Below are 18829 nucleotides of genomic sequence, written 5' to 3' on the forward strand. Positions count from 1 at the left end.
AGCCCCACCTTTTCCCTGACGCCGTCCCAAGGGGTGACTACTCCCAGGGAACACTCCTTTTGATCTCCTAATGCTCTTAGGGTTTTTAATCAATCATCTGACGTTCAGTAAATACTGTCTCATACTATTTATTTACTATTACATGAGAGTCATACCTTGTCATCTCCCATGCTTAGTAGCAATCATAACTTATTTACCGGGGCTTCAGAGTCTGCAAAGCATCTTCCTCATGACCACCTGGGAGGCCACACCTATATCCTGCCACAGACTAAAAGGATACCTGAGGCACTGAGAAGTTCTACTACATAGCTAGTAACTAGTTGGATCAGAATTTGAACCCATACCTCTTGACTCCAAGGATAGAGTTCTTTCCACCGTGTCATACTGCCTTTCTCTTTCCATTTTGCACAATGCCTTGTTCACAAGATGATATGGGAGTTCAATAATTACCAGGTGATCAGCCACTCCTCCTGCTAATTTTTCCCCTAAGTTTGTCTCCAGTTCTAAAAAGGCTAATTATGGAAAATTGGCCTTATTAATAATTTAAATTATTTATTATTATTGTTAATAAAGATTAATAATTAAAAATACCATTATGGAAATGTTTTACATGACTACCCATATATAACCGACATAGAATTGCTCAATGAGGGTAGAGGGGTAGGGAAAGAAGGTGAGAATCTGGAACTCAAAGTTTTAAAAATAAATATTTTAAATTATTTTTACAAGTAAGGGGAGGAAAATATACTAAGAAAAACAAAAAACAAGTGGTAACAGGAACTTGTCCCAGGATCCTATTACAGAGCTGGACAGAAACTTGGCAGCATGTGGAGAAAGAAATGTGGAGACAGAAATTAGATTCCACAGATAACATGTGGCAGAGGCAGGATTCAAACCCAGAGCCTTGGAATCCCCTGTCCAGCTCTTCTTCACTGTACTATATTGCCATTCTCTAAAGGCCTCCAGCTAAACCATGAAGGGAACTGCCCTCAGAGAAGCATTCCACCAACTGCAAGCCATACAATTAAAAGCAGGGTGTCTGACAGGCCTCCAGGCCACAGCTAAGGATAGTTAGGAGACAGGAAGGACTCCCAAAGGGAAAATACTCAAGGGAACAGTAGCTTATCTGAGGGAAAGGGAAACTGTGATCACTCCCATTTATTCACATGTTATACTTCATGAAAAATAATTCCCTTAACAACTCTGAAAGGTACCTGATGCAAGCAAAAGGAGAAGAAATGACCTGTCCACAATGCCATGGCTAACAAGCAGCAGGAGCTACTCAATGTCTCAAAACTCAGAACTCTCAAGGCCAGGACTGTGCTCAGCAACACATTCTGTCCACTGCACCACATAAGGTGATTCCCTATAGGGCCACTGCCAAGTCAAATACCATTTATTAAGTCCTTCCTTATCAGACACTGTGCTAAGTGCTGGGGATACAAAAAGAGTCCCTCTCTCAAGGAGCTTTTAATTGAATGTGACTGGGCGCCTATGTGTTGGAGGATCCTGCAGCAGAGGATATCACTACTCTATGGACTGGACAAGATGATTCTGTCCCTGTGACCTGGATTCTGTGACCTGGAGAGGAGGGTCTCTCTGAAGAAGAGAATGCTCCCCTGTCCAGGTAGTGGTCCAGGTTCATTCTTTCCTCCTTCAGTCCTGACTTCAGGTGCCATAGTGGAATACTGTAGTCTACAAACCCTAGTCCCTGACAGGAAGGCTAACTGTGACATGATAAGGAGGAAGTCCTGCCAGGAGCTGCAGCCAGAGAATGGGAGATTTTATTCAGAGGATGAAGATCAGGCGCACTCTGATCCCTGGTCCTGCTCTTGGAACTCCAAGGTTCCACCCACAAGAAGGGAGAGAACTACCACCTATGGAAGCCTGCCTGAAAAGCCAGCTCAAACACCAGAATTTCCCACTTGTCTCCACCAATAAAACAACTGACAGTTTCAGTTGCATTTCCTCTTGGCTCCCAGCCAAGCTCCTTGTGCAGAACCAGCCTGTGGGCCTGTACAATCCTTTCCATCCGATGGGACGACCCAGCTTTAGGAGCAGCTGCTCAGCCCACACCACTCCTGGACAAGCCTGAGCATCTGCTTTCCCTACTCTCTCTCTGTTAGACCAGAGGCCCCCAGATCTAAACATGTCTCATGATCACAGAGGGCGGAAAGGCAGGAGACTCCCCCCCCACCACATCACATTCTGAATACTTCCTCTCCCCAAATGTGAGGCACCGTGCGGGCTAGTTCAGGGAGAAGGCCCTGCCTTCACAGTGACCCTGAGGGAGTCACTCACTAAGGATTTCGATTAATTTATATAAGTGACATGGAAAGAACTCATTACTACTAATGTAAATGAGGAGATTGAGGGGTATGGAAACAATCTGTGGGCAAAGGGTCTGATCCCCTTACCAAAATATGGGGCTCGATGAACCTAAGCCATCCTAGACGATTCTCGCTGCATCCTGGGACTTTTTCACACACTACCAAAGTTGGAGGGAAGCTCTGAGGCCACGTGGGCCAATTCACAGACAAAGGAGCTTGCCCGCCCGGCCCCCACCCCTAACGAGGGGGCCTCCAGCGCTTGACCGAGTCCTGCCCAGCCTGCCCCTCCTGGGGGCAGCGCTGCCTAAGAACGCCAGGGAAGTCTTTCCAGGACAGCAGTTCCTCTGAACAACTCTTACTTCCTGAAACGGGCATGTCTTTGCCTTGCTCCCCACGCCCACATTCATCAGCAGCCCCTCTCTTTCCTTCCTTCCCCTTTCTACCGTGCCAAGCTGGCTCTGTGTGACCACAGTCCGGTGGCGAAAGCTTCAATCTAGAGACAGCAGTTGAGTAAGCGCTGAGAGGAAGTAAGCGCCCTTATCTGATCTCTCACAAGTTTTTTCAGACCTCAATCAAGCGGAGATAAAGGAGGAGCCAGAGGCTGGAGAGAAGAGAAGCAAGAAGAAAATGGCCGGGCCAGGCTGCCCACGCTTCTCTCCTAGCTGTCAGGCAGGGGGGCTGCGCCGGCTCCCACACCAAGGCTGGCGCCAATATGGAGAACTCTCAGGGAGGGAAAACCTCCGGGCTCCCTCAGGGTGGGAAACCGGCCCAGGTCGGGAACAGAACAAGTCAACAACTGGATCAGACCATTGATGGCCCCTGTACTTTCACCCTGAAAGAGACAGGATGCTCTGGGCTTAAAAAAAACAATGAAATGGCATGTCAAGGAAAGTTCTGTAAGATGAGCAAGATGAGAGGAGGAAGAAGAAGGAAAAGGAAGAGGAAGTCCCAGACAGCCCAGAACAGAGCAAGGAGAAAAGGACAAGGACAGTGGGACCCATAAGATGCCTTTAAGCAGTACCATGCTGTGGGCATATCTGCTCATCAGCAGTTAGTCTATTTATCTTCCTGGACACAAGGGGACATGAGGCAAGAGGCGCCCCCAGTCACGGACCCTCAGGGCCTGGCAGAAAGTGGTGAAGGCCCCACACCACAGGGTGCCGCTGCCAACAACAGAAAGGCGGGCACAGTGGGTCACTCACCAACAAATTGTCACAGATGCCGCTGGCCACCTTTCCCAGCGTGTTGGCATCAAGAGGGGCGACTACCAGCATGTCCGCCCATCTCCGAAGGTCAATGTGCAGGACGGGGTCAGAGAGACTCTTCCACATCTGAAAAGAAGCACATGCTTACTCAAACTCTGCCGGGCGAAGGCCCCGCGATGGGCAGAAAGAACCCAACCTCAGGGAGCTCCCATCTGTGCCCATGTGCAGGGCAGCTGCCTTCACAATCACACACAGGAAGTCTTTGACAGCTGCACCAGAAGGACACAAGCCTGGACCAGATAGACATCCCCTGACCGTTCCTTTGTGGGGGGTGGGCTGATCCAGTGTCTACAGAGGCAGGGGCACCAGAAGCCTTAGAGCACATGTGCTTCACCTGGAGAAGACCTCTGAGGACTCAGATGGGGGAAAATTACCTTTGTTTTCACTTACTGCAAACTAAAATTTAGCATTCCCTTTAATTACAAACACAGGCAACAAACTTCATTCTGAGAAAGGCTCGAGCTTCCCCAGACTACCTGCCAAAGGACCTCAGAGGAAAAAAAGCTTAAGAAGCATTGCCTTAAAGAGATGGGCTGGGAACCCAAAAGGGCTTTACCCCACCTTTCTAGTTCCTCAAATTCTGTTTTTATTCTTGAAGAAACAGAATTATGTTATTTCCTTTGATAAAAGGTACCTGAGGCTTCCATTCAATCTTGGATTTACATTATTCATGTGCTAGTGTGGTAAATGGCAAAGGCAAAAGAAAAAACAAAATACTTCCTGCCCTCCGTGGGGAGCTCCAAATCTGCTGGTTTAAGGTGCTTAGTTCTCTGAGCCACTGGAAGCAGAAAAAGAAAAAGAGAACCCAAGGACAAGGGAAGGAAGGCCCAGAACCCTGTTCAATGAGGCAACTGCATATTTTGTGAACCAAGTGGAATTTTTCTGGGTTTAAAGATTTTAAAAACTACTGGCAGAGCTGCCTACAGCCTAGATACTTTATGACTGATGAATCAGACTGTGGAATTCCCTGCTGCAGGATATTAGTGTAATGCTGGAGAAACTGAGGCAAAATAGAGATTACAGAGTTAAAATAACTTATTGGAGAGTTTGATTAAGTGACTGGATCGGATTCTCGTCTCCAAGTATCCAGTATCGAATGTGGGGTCCCAGAGATTCTTTATAGGGTTTAGTGATTAGGAAGAACAATGACAGGATGGGGGAGGCAGAGTGAGCACTGGACATTCTGATAAGTTGGCAAGGGCTGGAGTCAAGATGTCTAAGATAGAAGGTCTTTCTCCTTATCTTGATTAGACATTCACAGTTTATAACCTTAGAGTAGCTAGCCCTAAGTTATATCAGTATTAATGGTTAGGAGTGGGAATGTTGCAACCAAGCAGAACAATTCAGGGAAATTGAGATAGAACAATTAAGGGAAACTGAGGTAGAACAATCAAAGGAAATTATGGCATAACATTAGAATCCTGAAAGCGGGATGGGGGAAATAATTGGATAGGCTCATGATAGTGAAGACAGTTCTAAGTGATGTGGACAAAGAGCACAAATTGAGCTCCTTGGTGCTTTCAACAACCAAGATAAGGATAAAGGGCCTCAGTCTCAGGCCAGGGGCAAAGACCCTGTACCTGGAAACAGAGAGTGATTTCTGGGTTTTCAGCTGCTGGAAATAGTTTCCATGTTTCTTTTGCATGAGAGGTTCTGACCACTGCCACATGTCTGGACCTTCCCTTCTGGTGCGTGGCAGAGGCCAGGAGAATGGTTGTGGAGGGAAAGGGACAGAAATGGAAAGGAGTCTAGGCCCAGAGTCCCAAAGCACTGACCTCCCACTCGTCAGCATCACTATAGATGGTGACAGGAACATCGCAAGACTTGTAGAAATGTTTGGCTCTCTCCGTGGTCACCACCGATACTTCCAACTGTCAGTGGAAAAAAAGAGAAAGAATGAAGAGAGAAAAGAAAATAGTTACTCAAAAGTCTGAAGGTCCAAGAGGGGTTGCAGGCTGAAAACCAGGTTTTCTCTAGCCCCAACACCTCAAGAACGCTTTCTCTACACCCCATCAGTGCATTTCTCATGTTTGCACAGCACTTCCTTCCTTGCCCAAAAAGTCAGACCCCACCAGGTGTCTGTGGTTTCAGTTCCCCATCAGAAGGAAATTGAGTGGGTAGGATTGCTGAGCTATTTAGGAATGAGTCACTAGGTTCCTGGTGTATATAAGTCTGCAGCAGCCCATGACATTAACAGAGGGAGGTAGAGAAGCAGAAGCAAGGAGATGAAGAGAGAGCTGCACTAAGAAAAGCAAGCAGTTCCTCAAAAGGTACAACAGCAGGGCACTTAGGCAGCACCAACCCTGAACTTGAGTTCAAATACAGTCTCAGACACTTACTAGCTGTGTGATCCTCAGCAAATCTCTTAACCCTTACAGAGAGAGAGAGAGAGATGGAGATGGTTGGGCCCACAGAATAAGGCAGGGGCCTCATCTCTGAGACTACTGTCTATCCTATTTCCCAGAAGCAGAACATACCTAGCAGACAATATTAAGATTTTGTCCCTCTTTGAAATGCAGTGGTAGAAGAGTTGTGGAAAGATAAGTACAAATGTACTACTGGTGGGATTGTGAAAAGATTCAATTATTCTGGAAAGCAATTTGGAATTATGTAAAAAAATTGATTAAAATGATATTCTACTGCTAAGCATAAACCCCAAGGAAGTCAAAGATAAAGAAAAAAAAGGTCCCATAGACACAAAAATATTTATAGGAAGTACTCTTTGTGGTAGCAAAAACAAAAACAAAACCCAAAAAAACCCTGGAAAGAAAGTAGAAGCTCATCTATTAGAGAACAACTAAACAATGGTACATGAATATAATCAATTACTATGTGGCAAGAAACAATAAATGTGATGTATTCAGAAAAGTCTGGAGAGACATATAAACTGATAAAGTAAATAAAGTAAGAAAACAATATCCACAATGACTACAATAATGTAAGTTGAAAAAACAAGAAAATTATGGAAACTGAGTAGTATAGTATCATAAAAGACAAGCTTAGCTCTAAAGAGATATGAAAAGATATCCCCCCTGTTCCTTTGCAGAGATGGGAGCCCATGGGTATAAAACACTGCATATAACATCAGACTTTTTTTAAAGATATAAATTGGTTTTATTGAACCCTTTTTTCCCTTTTTAATCTTTGTTTAAAGGATAGTCCTATTGGAACGGGATAAAAAGCAGAGATATAGAGGGAAATGTAGGTAACAAAGCAAAAGATATCATTAAAAACCCATTTCAAAAAGAAATATGCCCTTCCTGATAACCAAGAACAAAACAGGGAAGTTTGATCACATGAGACTGAAAAGCTTTTGCATGAACAAAATCAATTAGGATAAGAAGGAAAGCTGTCAACTCAGAAAAAAATAATCTTTGTATCAACTATCTCTTTTAAATCTTTTGGATAGCCAAAGTGTAGTGGAATCTAACACAAATGTATGAAGTCAAGAGCGATTTCCCTCAATAAGTAGTCAAAGGACATGAATAAAAGTTCTTCAAAGAATTACAAATTATAAATAGTTATAAGAAAATTGTTCCAAATCACTAATAAGAGAAATGCAAATCAAAACAAGCCTGAGGTGTCACTTTCCACAAGTATCCCTTTGGCAACGAACTCAGGAATAATCAAAGCTGTCTAAGAGTTAGGGTAGGATGAGGACACTAATACACTGCTCTTGGCTGTGAATTGGCCCAAACATTCTAGAAAGGAATTTGAATTTCTGCCAAGAAGGTGGCTTTGACCTAGCAATCTCACTGCTAGGCATATGGCCAAAGGAGGTCAAAGATAAAAAGAAAAGTTCCATAGATATAATGCTCTTATAGCAATATTTCTTGTATAGTAAAGAATTGAAAACAATATTGATGTCCATTAATTAGGGAATGGCTAAATTAACATAGTACTACAAATGTAATAGAACATTACTATGTTGTGAGAAATGATGAATGAGAAAAATATAGAGAGGTATGGGAAGATATGAACTGAAGCAAAGTAAGACACAATGACTATAATAATGTAAATGGAAAGAACAGTAGAGAATACCTATAAAGATATATTCGGGATTTATATGAACCCAAACACAAAACATCCTTTAAAGAACTCCTTATATGCCAGGAACTGTCCTAAGTCCTGGAGAAACAAAGAAAAACAAAAAAAGTTCCTGTTCACAAGCAGCTCAGAATCTCCCTGAGACTTTATCAGGGAAGACAACATGCCAACTATGGACAAGATATGGTGGGGGAAAACTGAGAAGGAAGGATCAGCAGTCGGGGGATCAGGAAAGGCTCCTTGCAGAAGATGGGCTTCTAGCTGGGGTCTGACAGCACTAGATATGAGGGGAGATGTTGGAATCTTTACAAACTGCTAACTAATTAGAGTTGATCTGATCTTACAAGAAAATGTTTTGGGCCAGAATCTGAAACAAGGTACTAAGTAGAACTAAATAATACAATGCTTGTGTTTACACCTTTACTCACCGGAGTTCACAAGTATGCCAGATTCACAAAGTAAACTTTGTAACTTTGTGAATTCACACCTCCCTTGAAGCTCTTAGGGCCAGAGAGCACTATGGGAGAAAACCCATAATCCCTCTCTCTCACATCCCACAATTCCTCCCTCTTGTATAAAAGAAACAGACAGAGGCTCTTGGTCAGATTTCAGCGGAATTACGCCAGAAGCCCTCTCTCCGAAGCAAGAGAGAATATTTTCCCACTTGGCTGGCTGGTGGCAGAAGTAGTTTTCAGAGGAAGAAGCTACGAGTCGAGATTTCACAGAATTACATGACGAGTGGAGCTGGCTGGAGGCTGAAGAAAGCAGAGGCAGAGGCTGAAGGACAAAACCCTTGGATTTGGAGATATTCCGAGGGCTCTAAGCTAACCGGGATATATTAGAGACAATAAAAGATCTGAACTTTTATCACCTGGCTGCGTTTTGAGGTGATTATTACAATTTCAACTGATACTAAAGCTGCCTCCAAGAAAACCTCCCCGAGAAACCTGCACCTCTCTCCCAGAGAGAACTATTCTACTTATTTTAAAAGAAGAAAAAGAAACACAACAGGGAGGTAAGTCCAAACACAAGCAGGAGGACAGACAGAGTGGAGAAAGGAGGAGAAGAAAGGAAGTCACTGGGCTGCAGAGTATCTGGGAAGGAGAAAGATATAAAGTTGAAAGGTGGAAAGGGCTTTAAAAGCCAAACAGAGGAATTGAAATTTGATTCTTGGGGTAATGGCAAGCCACTGACATTTACTTAGTAAGCAAGTGCCGCAGTCAGACCCATAGGAAGATCATTTTGGTAGCTAAGTGGAGGATGGACTGAATTGGGGTGGGTGGGGAGAGATGTGAGGCAGGCAGACCAAGCAGAAGGCTGTTAGAATAGTCCAGGTATAGAGCAATGAGGAGCCTGCATCAGGATGCTCACACTATCAGAAAAGAGAAGGGAATTTACACAAGAGATACTAAGAAAGTAGTATCAGCAGAATTGAGAAATTGATTGAATATGGGCAGCAAGAAGGAATAAGGAATCAAGAAGGATACCTGGATTGAGAGCTAGGGTGACCAAGAGGATGGAGGTGACCTCAAGAGTAATAAGGAAATTAGGAAAAGGGTAAAGTTTGGGGAGACCAACAGTGAGTTCAAAAGACCTCATTTCTAAAATATATAGAGAACTTTGTCAAATGTATAAGAATATAAGTCATTCCCTAATTGATAAATGATCAAAGGATACAAACGAACAATTTTCAGAAATCAAATCCATTTATATTTACATGAAAAATGCTCCAAATCACTATTGATTAGAGAAATGCAAATGAAGACAAACAATAACAGTTTTGAACATGCTGAGTTCAAGGTAGATAATAGAACATCCAATTCAGGAAATAACTGGAAAAACAATAGTTGTTCATGTTTTGGACCAAAATAACAAAATAAAAACAACACTACTTGCCTATGTTAATTTACAGAGATACTTGCAAGAATAGATCTCAAGCTATAGTAGAAATCAGTATTCATCAAAACTATTTAGTACTGATTTAAAAATATGGAAAAGTTCATTAACGAGTTAGTAAATGGGTCACCTATTGCAACTGAACATAGCAATATTGTAAACACAAGAAACTGAATTAATTAGTAAGGACTCTATATATGCCAAAATCTGCTGGGAAAACTGGAAAGCAGTCCGGCAGAAAATTGGTATAGAGCAGTATTCACATCATATGCCAAAATAAGCTCCTAATTGATATACGACCTAAATATAAATTTGAAGAGAAGGAAAGGGGATAATTCTTATAACCATAGAGAGAATGAATATGAGATATATTTAATTAACATTTTTATTATACTGAACAAAATTTACATTTACAAAATTGAAAAGCTTTTATATACACACAAATCAATGTAGTCTGAAAGAGAATTAGCATTAGGATGGTCTGATCATTCTGGAAAGTAATTTGAAAGAAATTTCACTAAATTTTGACCTGACAATACCACAACTAGGTATATATAACAAAGAAATAAAAGACAAAGGAGCAAGTCCCACCTGTACAAAATCATTTATGTCTGCATAATGCGTTGTACCAAAGAACTGGAAACAAAGTGTTTGCTCATCATTAGGGGAGTGGCTGTTATGGTATATGAAAGTAAAGGGATATTACTCTGCCTCAAGAAAGGACAAATATGACAGACTCAGAGAAATCAGGGTACATTTGTATGAAATGAGAAAAACCAAAATAATTTGCACAATGACTACAGCAAGATAAAGGAAACCAATTTGGAAAGACTTCAGAACTCTGATTAATACAAGATCAACAATCACTCCAGAACACTGATAAAGAAACATATTACCCAGTCCTTAGCAAAGAATTGACAGAGATGCAGAATGACACATTTTTAACTACAGCCAACATATTGATTGATTTATCTTGCCAGACTATATTTATTTGTCACCAAAAAAAAAGCTTGCATATTGGGATGGGGTAAGGGAGGTAATAAGAAGTGAGAATAGTTAGAATAATTCTAAGGTTTGTAATTCAACTGATTATTCTCAACAGAAATAGGAAAGTTTGGATAAGAAACAGACTCAGAGATTTAAAAAGAACCACTGGACATGCTGAGTTTGAGATTCTAATGAAACATTTTGGTAGAAATGTTTAACAAATCAGTGGCAATGTGAGGTTAAAGTATTGTAATAAATCTATTAAAGTTTCTGTCAGTTTTCTTTATTTTCTATACAGAAGTACAGTTTTTTTGGGTACTCTCAGTATGGAAATCCCTTTCAAAGATCTAGAACAGCAGCTTTTCTGTACCTTATGGTCTTAGTTACCTATGGCACTGGACAGTTAATGACTTGCCTATAGTCACACTACTGGCATTTGTCAAAAGCAGACCCAGATCCTGACTTACAGGATGGTTCTCCACCTGCTATGCCAGGGATCTTCCTGGCAAGTGAGCTGAAAGTGACATAGAATTAAGACATGGAAAGCTAAAGCTTGTCTTCAAGCTACCTAACAAAAAAAGATTTGCCATGCAAATTAACAGTGTGAAAAAAAATTGAGGGGAAGGGGGTAATATTCAATCTTCTAGACATTAAAGAGGCAGAGCTACTGCTCTCTATCACGTCCCAGCCTCTAAAATTACTTTTAATTTAATTTGTACCTATTTCTTATTGACTTATTTGTGTCTGTGTGGTATTGCCACTCCCCTCCCCCAGAATGTAAACTACGTGAAAGCAAAGCTTGTTCCCATCCTTCTCTTGAAATCCTCAGGGCCCAGCACAGGTGCTTGGTACATTAAGAGATACTTGATAAAGGATGATAAACAGAATCTTCATTTTATAAATGGTTGGTTATAGTCCTTCTTTCTTGAAGAGGTTCAAAACGACCTCACTATGTTAGAGTCAAGATACATTATGTCCAACTGGGACAAACCAGAACAATACGATCTCGGAAGGCTCTGCTACAATTGGGCACAAATAGTCCATATGAACATTTGGAGTGGAAATGTCTCTAAACTTGCACATCTCACTTTTCTTTTGAGCTATTACAATTCTATAATGCAGGCATTTCTTGCAGGGGGTGGGGAGGGGGTCCCTTGTCAGTGGCTCCCACGTTGTGCAATCAGTTCCGAGATCCTTCAGAGAGACCTTGAAAGTGTCTTTGTATCACTTCTCCCAACCGCCATGTGAGCACTTGTACAAGTTCTCTGTCTTTTAGACACTGGACATTTGAACAATGGGGCCAGCCCATGGGAGTAGCGCTCTCTGCAGCACCACCTGAATACTCGGCAATTTAGTTTAAGAAAGGCCCTTGTGTCTGGTACCTATCCCTGCCAGGCGACCTTCAGAATCTTCCTAGGACAATTCAAATGGAACCGATTTGGTTTCCGGCACGGTGCTGGCTGACTGTCCGGGTTTCACAGGCCCAAACACTGAGGTCAGCCCAACGGCTCTGCAGGCCTTCAGTTTGGTCAGTCTGATGCCTCTCCTCTCCCACACCTTCCTCCCACCACTGAGCTAGCTCTGGCAATGCCTGTGGGAATCTCATTATCCTTGTGGACATCCTTGGAAAGGATCTGCCAAGGGAAGCGAACTTATCCATAGCACTCACAACTTCTCGAAGCGCTGGGACCAGTGGTTCTAGGTACCAATGCTGTGGTGCTGGCTGCTGGAGCCCCTGGACTTTCTTGGTGTTGTCAGGCCAAAATTAGCACAAGCAGCAGAGAACAGATCCATAGTTTGTCCATGTCAGCTTCAGAGGCTGCATTCAGTTCACAGACATCTTTGAAAAAAAAAATCACCCACCAACTCAACTGTCCCTCCATTTTAGTCTTGGCTGGTAGCCTTTTCAAGTTAAATAATTCAGTAACTGCCTTTGGTGGAGATTCATCCTCACTGAAGATTCATCCAACACTGCTGAAAACCTCCTTTTATAAGTGAAGAAAAGGAGGCTTAGAGAAGCTGAGGGATGAGGCAGCCCCAGGTCTTAGCAGGGGATTTCCTCAGTTGCTAGGACCAAAAATCTCATCATCTGGTAGCCTTCTGACAGTCAGGGGTACAAAGGATAATGTAAAAAATTACCCTGGCATGGGTTCTGTCAATAAAAAGTTATTTAAAAAAAAGATTCTATAATTAAAACTAAGTATTAAATCAAGCTAGATTCTGTTCAATTTCATCAAAATCAGTCTTAAATAAACTGCTGCTTCCTTGAAAGTGAGGTCCATATGTGGCTTTTTTTGTTTGATTGTTTTGTTCTTTACAACATTCATGGAGCATTGGGCAAAGTCCATGGAACACAGGACTAGCAGTCACATGTGGTTTAAATTCTCCCACTAAAAGGTACCACAAATCTACCTTGATTTGAAGGATTCATAAGAGTTCATTCTACCAGAATCTATGCAGCAGAAGAGCTTTGGGCACAGGCCTTGCAATAGACTTGGAGCCTTACTAATTACTAAAGGTTCATCTCCATGGTGCTGATTAATTTTGTTGGCTGCACTTGTTCACACTGTGAACTTTTTACCGAGGTGGGAAGGGGACTAAACGAAAGTGGAGGAAGTACCTATGAGAATATCACAGTTTTTTCTGATGAGTGATTCTGCTCCTTTAGGCCTGGTGCTCTTTTTTTTTTTTTTTAATAACTTTTTATTGACAGTACATATGCATGAGTAATTTTTTACAACATTATCCCTTGCATTCACTTCTGTTCCGACTTTTCCCTTCCCTCCCTCCACCTGTTTCCCTAGATGGCAAGCAGTCTTATACATGTTAAATTTGTTATAATATATCCTAGATACAATGAATGTGTGCAGAACCGAACAGTTCTCTTATAACACAGTAAGAACTGAATTCAGAAGGTAAAAATAATCAGAATCTTTAAGATCTCTTTGGGATATAAGCCCAGTAGTAGCACTGCTACTACTATTTTTGCTACAAAAATGCAAACAGTTTACACTCATTTCCCAGTGTTCCTTCTTTGGCTATAACTGGTTCTGTCCCTCACTGGTCAATTGGAACTGTTAGATTTTCTGTTTGTCGAAGAAATCCACTTCCATCAGAATACATCCTCATACATTATCATTGTTGAAGTATATAATGATCTCTTGGTTCTGCTCATTTCACTCAGCATCAGTTCATGTAAGTCTCTCCAGGCCTCTCTGTATTCATCCTGCTGGTCATTTCTTATAAAACAATAATATTCCACAACATTCATATACCACAATTTACCCAACCATTCTCCAATTGATGGATTCATTTTCCAGTTTCTAGCCACTACAAAAAAAGCTGCCACAAACATTTTAGGCCTGGTGCTCTTAACCACGGGTCCACAGACCCCCATAGATTTCAGGGGTCCATGAACTAGGATGAGAAAAAATGACATGTTTTCACTAATTTCTAACTGAAATCTAGCATTTCCTTCAATTATTTAAAAGCATTACTGTGAAAAAGGGTCCATGGCCTTCCCCAAACTGCCAAAGGGGGTCCCTGGCATTGAAAAAAAGGCTAAGATTTAATTGACAGAATTCTAGGTTATGCCATGTCTGCTGCCCCAGACTACTGAGCAATGTTAAAAACAACTCTGTGTGTGTGTCTGTGTGTGTTTTAATGGCACTGTTTCATATGAACTGTTGAGCTCTAGGAGAATTTGTTACTCTTCTGCCTTGTCCCCTACATTTATGGGAATACAGTTTTATTTTTATTTTTATTTTTTAACATTTTTGACTTTCTTTTGTGAAAAATTCTTTCATGAGATCAATTTCCAGGTCTAATCACCCTCACCCTGGTAAGCTAGAGTCAGTCATCATATCACAGGAAATGAAAGACCCTTGAGACTCTGGAAGAGGAAACAGAAATTAAGTCTGGAGTGATATGTCCATCTTTGTTTCTGGCTTGCTTCTGATGCAGATTACAGAGGCTGTAGAGAGTAAATTGAATGGAATGCATCTGCACCCCAAAATTTGAACTTTTGACTTCTACCTTCCACCAGCCAGTAAACCTCCATGACTCCCTGCCTTTCAAGGAAGCAACTTTCCTCTTTATTTTGAACAAAGCAAAAGAGATGTTGACAAAAAAGGAAAGAGGAAGGGAGGCAGGCAGGGAGGGAGGCAGAAAGAGAGGGAGGGGAGAGGGAGGGAGAGAGGGGAAAGAGAGAGGGGGGAAGAGAGAGAGAGAGAGAGAGAGAGAGAGAGAGAGAGAGAGAGAGAGAGAGAGAAGGAGGAAGAGGAGAAGGAAGAGAAAGAGAAGGAGGAAGAGGAGGAGGGGGAAGGAAGGAAGGAAAAGAAAAAGAAAACAGTTTTTAACTGGGATCATTACAAAATATAAAGCAAAGCAGAACAAGTCTTAAAAACCGCAGAAGTGTAACTTGAGAAGAACGACCTGCTACATTACAGCGTTCACTGCATCCAGAAGAAATGAAAGCTTATGTTGAAAAGAAAATGCTAACATGATTTTTGGAGCAAGAGAGAAAAAATGAATAATACCTTGAGCCTCAGGAGTATAAGTTGCTGAGGCAAGCTTAGGTAGCCACATGGAACCTAGAATGAAATCCAGATCCAGAGACCTGGTACAGTGACACAGGGCACAGGCTGCCAGCTCCATGACATGCTGGGAACATGTATACTTGGGGGGAGGAAGTAGCAAGCTTAGAAATCTGAAGGGAGGGCTCAGGGATGGATGGTCCACCGAGCAACCTCCCAGCACACTCCCCATGATGGGATCACACCCCTAAAAGTTTCTGATTCAAGAATCACAACAGAAGCATTTCTTCCCCTAACATGACTCCTACCATGCCCCTCAGTGGTCTGAAAGACAAGAAATCTGGGTTAAATTCTCCAGTTGATAAATGGTCAAAGGATATGAGCAGACAATTTTCAGATGAAGAAATTGAAATCCTTTCAGAGGGTCTACAAATTCAAAATCAGGTTTTTTTTCTATTTATGATAAATATTTATTATGTAACCCATATAAACAGAAACTCTTTGGACATATTCTCAATAGTTGTTAATACTGTAAAGATACTGAGAAAAAGAGTTTGAGAACCACTGCTAAAGAGGTTCGAATAGAGAATCTTTGAGATTCCTCCTAGCCCTGACCTCATTGTATGATTTAAACAAGTTACTTGAGTTTCCTAGGTCTTGTAAAATAGGGAACTTCCCTCTATTCTCTCCTTATCCTATCCTCCTACCCCTACAGTTGGGGTATTTTAAGGGTTTATCCAAAAATACTATATTTCTCAGTTAGCTTGCTTTTCTCCCTGCACCTATGTACCCCCAAAATCTCATGTACTCTGAACCATGGCACGCAAGGTGGCCAGTACCAGGTGGCCACCAAAGTCAGGATAGACACAGTTCACTTTCAAAAGAGCACCTTTGAACCCCCTTCCCATCTGAATGTACCTGGGTCTCTGTGACCCTCAACTTAGCAGCGTTGCCCTTATGTGAATTGTATTCTGTGTGTGGGGGTTATATGTTAGGGCCCCTTCTTTTTTTTCCCCTTCCCCTTCTTCCCCACTGCTTGCCAATAAAAGTTTGTGTTGAACTGACTCTCACTCTCTTACATACAAACTCTGAGGATGGTTTTCCCTGATGTCTCTGACTGATCCACAGGCCTTACTTTAGACATACATAGGATACCCACACAAGGATTCTCCTATTGGGAGCTGTACCTTTCTGGCAGAGGGTAATACTGGGAGCTCAGTCATAGAAAGCAAGGATTTGCAAGAAAATATTATATCCTCCCAGGAGAGATACTCTTGTGCCAAAGGGCTGTCACAAAGCACTATCAGTGGGAAATCTCATTCTCCTGAGGGAATGAATCTGTCTAGTATTCACATCAACTCAATCCCTTTTGCCTTTCTGCCTGGACGGCAGGGCCTTCCCTTAAAGAGGGGGTCCAATCCAATCTTCTCCCCATTTCTCACAGCTGCACTGCTTCTGTATTTCTCTGGAACTCTGTCCTGTCTCCTCTTCCCCTTGCCAGGCACCTTCTTCTCATCCCATGGCCCTCTGCCCTTCCACTTTTCAATTTCCTTTGTAGTCACCTTCCACTGTTAGCACAATGTCTGGTTTATAGGAGGCATTTAAAAAGTGGTTTGGACTGAGTTTGAACTGTATCATCTCCAACATAATTGGTTTCCTGGAAAGTCCTTTCCTTCAACACTCCATGATTGCTAACTTTACCAGTAAGTTTTTAACCATTAGGTTAAAGCAAGGAATGACTTGCCTGGGAGAGCTCCCATTTACTTCTAGGTATCCCTGGAAGAAGTAAAGACCAAGATAAATAGATAAATCATTTATTAAGTTCTTAATAGGCACCAAGCAATATGAGCAAGATTCTTAATCTGTTTTGTGTTATGAGTGCCTTCAGTAGCTTGGATAATCTTATGGACCTCTTCTTAGAAGAATGCTTTTATTTTCAGAAGAATGTTTTTAAAAGCATAAGACATAATACTTAATAATTATAAAGGAAACCAATCATGCTGAAACATAGTTATCAAAATATTTTTTAAAATAAGTTCATGGATCCATGTTAAGAATCCCTCGTCTAAAGATAGGAAGTAGAATAATCTACATAACAATTTTTCTGGAGCCAGTGAGGTTCCTCTCAATTAAATACAATGCACTGTTGACTCTCCTCCAATCCCTCTAAAACACAAGGGAAAACACAGAAGTCAAAATAATAGCTATCAATATTTATATAAACTTTATATACATATATACACACATACTTTTAAAATATTACCTTATTTGAGCCTCACAAGAAATTTGGAACATGGGTATTATTATTATTCTCATTTTACAAAAGAGGAAATGAGGCAGACAGTAGTTAAGTGACTTGTCCAGAGTCATACAGCTCATTACACAACCCTCCTAACTCAGTGCCAGTATAGCCCCATTCACCCAAAATGGCGTGTAACCAGGCCTATAACTTTAACTTGGGCCTCCCTGTTTGGCTCCTGCTGGGCAATGCAGATGGTGCTACAACAGAGAAGGGGAACATGAGGTTGCAGAGTCACAGCTGGCCAGGGGACTGCTGCACTGGGTACTTGGTTGAGGCATTTCTGCAAAGCTTCTCCTTGAGAAACTACAGCAGAAGTGTGATCTCCACAGACGCTCCTGCTGCCAGGGACAAGCCGCTAACTGGGGTCTGAAAGATTCTTGCCAGCCTCAGCAACAAGTGCACCATGGCAAGCAGGTGGCACCTTGATCTGGAACAAACAGCAATCAAAAACAACTCTATGCAACCAGAGCTTCTTCCGCTCTCACTCGAAGGGCTTTGTGCCCAGCTGCTCTTAACAAATGCTTTTCTAGGCTCTGAGTGTTTTTCTCTTGTTCTGCAGGAATGACTAGCCATTTTTTTAAAAGCCCCTTTCCCAGCTTCTCTGTTTCTGCAGTTCCAGTTATCTCTGGCCACAAGAGTATTGCCAAGGCCAGGAGCAGCTCACAAAGAACACCTGTTCATTCAGATGTAAACAATTTAAGAGGAAAGAGTTCCTTAAAGTTTAATCTAAGATTTTATCCCTTGGTGTTTGCTGAGGTAAGGTAGCGCCATCTACAAAAGTCACTCATTGGGATCCATCTGGGAAATCAGAGTGCTAATTCCCCAATTAAGGGTAACTTTGTCTTGTCCCATTAGAAGATAGATGAGAAGTCTGTCCTACGTTAACACATACTTTCTCCTCTCTCTCAAGTGGGGACAGAAAACCTCAAAGCTAAGAAAGACTTGGAAAGAGATCGGTGGCAGGGAAACACAAAATGGGGAATACCTGCGTCTGGTTCTCCTCCTGTTTGATTTGGGGCACAACAGAGATGTGCTACCTGCCAAGTTAAGGCAGCTGAGCAGACTGCCTCTATTATAGTGAGCCAGCCAAGATCATTACCAAAAAGATGTGTAAGAACTCCACATCAGATTTCAAGCAAGTCTGAGAGCAAAGGACATTTTGTAATGACCTGGCAGAAAGTGCAGGGTTTTGCTTTTGCCCCATTGAGAGACATTTACATTCACATCGAGTATCAGCAAATCTCCTTAGGGGAGGGCAGGCAGAAGAGGCTAAAGGAACAGTCTCTTATTCTTCATTTTATCAAATAAAATGAGATGCTCCTTTAAAGAGAAGTGTTTCAAGGAGGAAACAAAGAAGAAAAGACCCCAAGGAGAGAGAGGACTCTAACTCAAATTGGGAGGTCAGAGGGTAGAAGGGCGTGACATAAAGAAGGCATAAGGTGTCCTGTGGTATGGTATGGAGGGCTT

At 42.0% G+C, this 18829-nt stretch overlaps 1 protein-coding gene across 5 annotated transcripts in view; it reads right to left on the reverse strand.

Moving 5' to 3' along the window:
• Nucleotides 1-18829, reverse strand: part of PPCDC (phosphopantothenoylcysteine decarboxylase) — a 58037-nt gene that overhangs the window by 2365 nt on the left and 36843 nt on the right. For 3 of the 5 annotated variants that reach the window (XM_051982221.1, XM_051982223.1, XM_051982222.1), the window contains exons 3-4: nt 5371-5466; nt 3533-3661 (exon numbers count right to left, since the gene is read on the reverse strand). The exons of 1 other annotated variant lie outside the window; for it this stretch is intronic. In XM_051982221.1, the coding sequence (XP_051838181.1) occupies nt 3533-3661; nt 5371-5466 (225 nt within the window). The remainder of the gene's footprint in view (nt 1-3532; nt 3662-5370; nt 5467-18829) is intronic. One more of the 5 variants, XM_051982224.1, reaches the window with a different exon arrangement.

The sequence above is a fragment of the Antechinus flavipes genome, chromosome 2 (assembly GCF_016432865.1).
Source record: "Antechinus flavipes isolate AdamAnt ecotype Samford, QLD, Australia chromosome 2, AdamAnt_v2, whole genome shotgun sequence".
Lineage (NCBI taxonomy): Eukaryota > Metazoa > Chordata > Mammalia > Dasyuromorphia > Dasyuridae > Antechinus > Antechinus flavipes.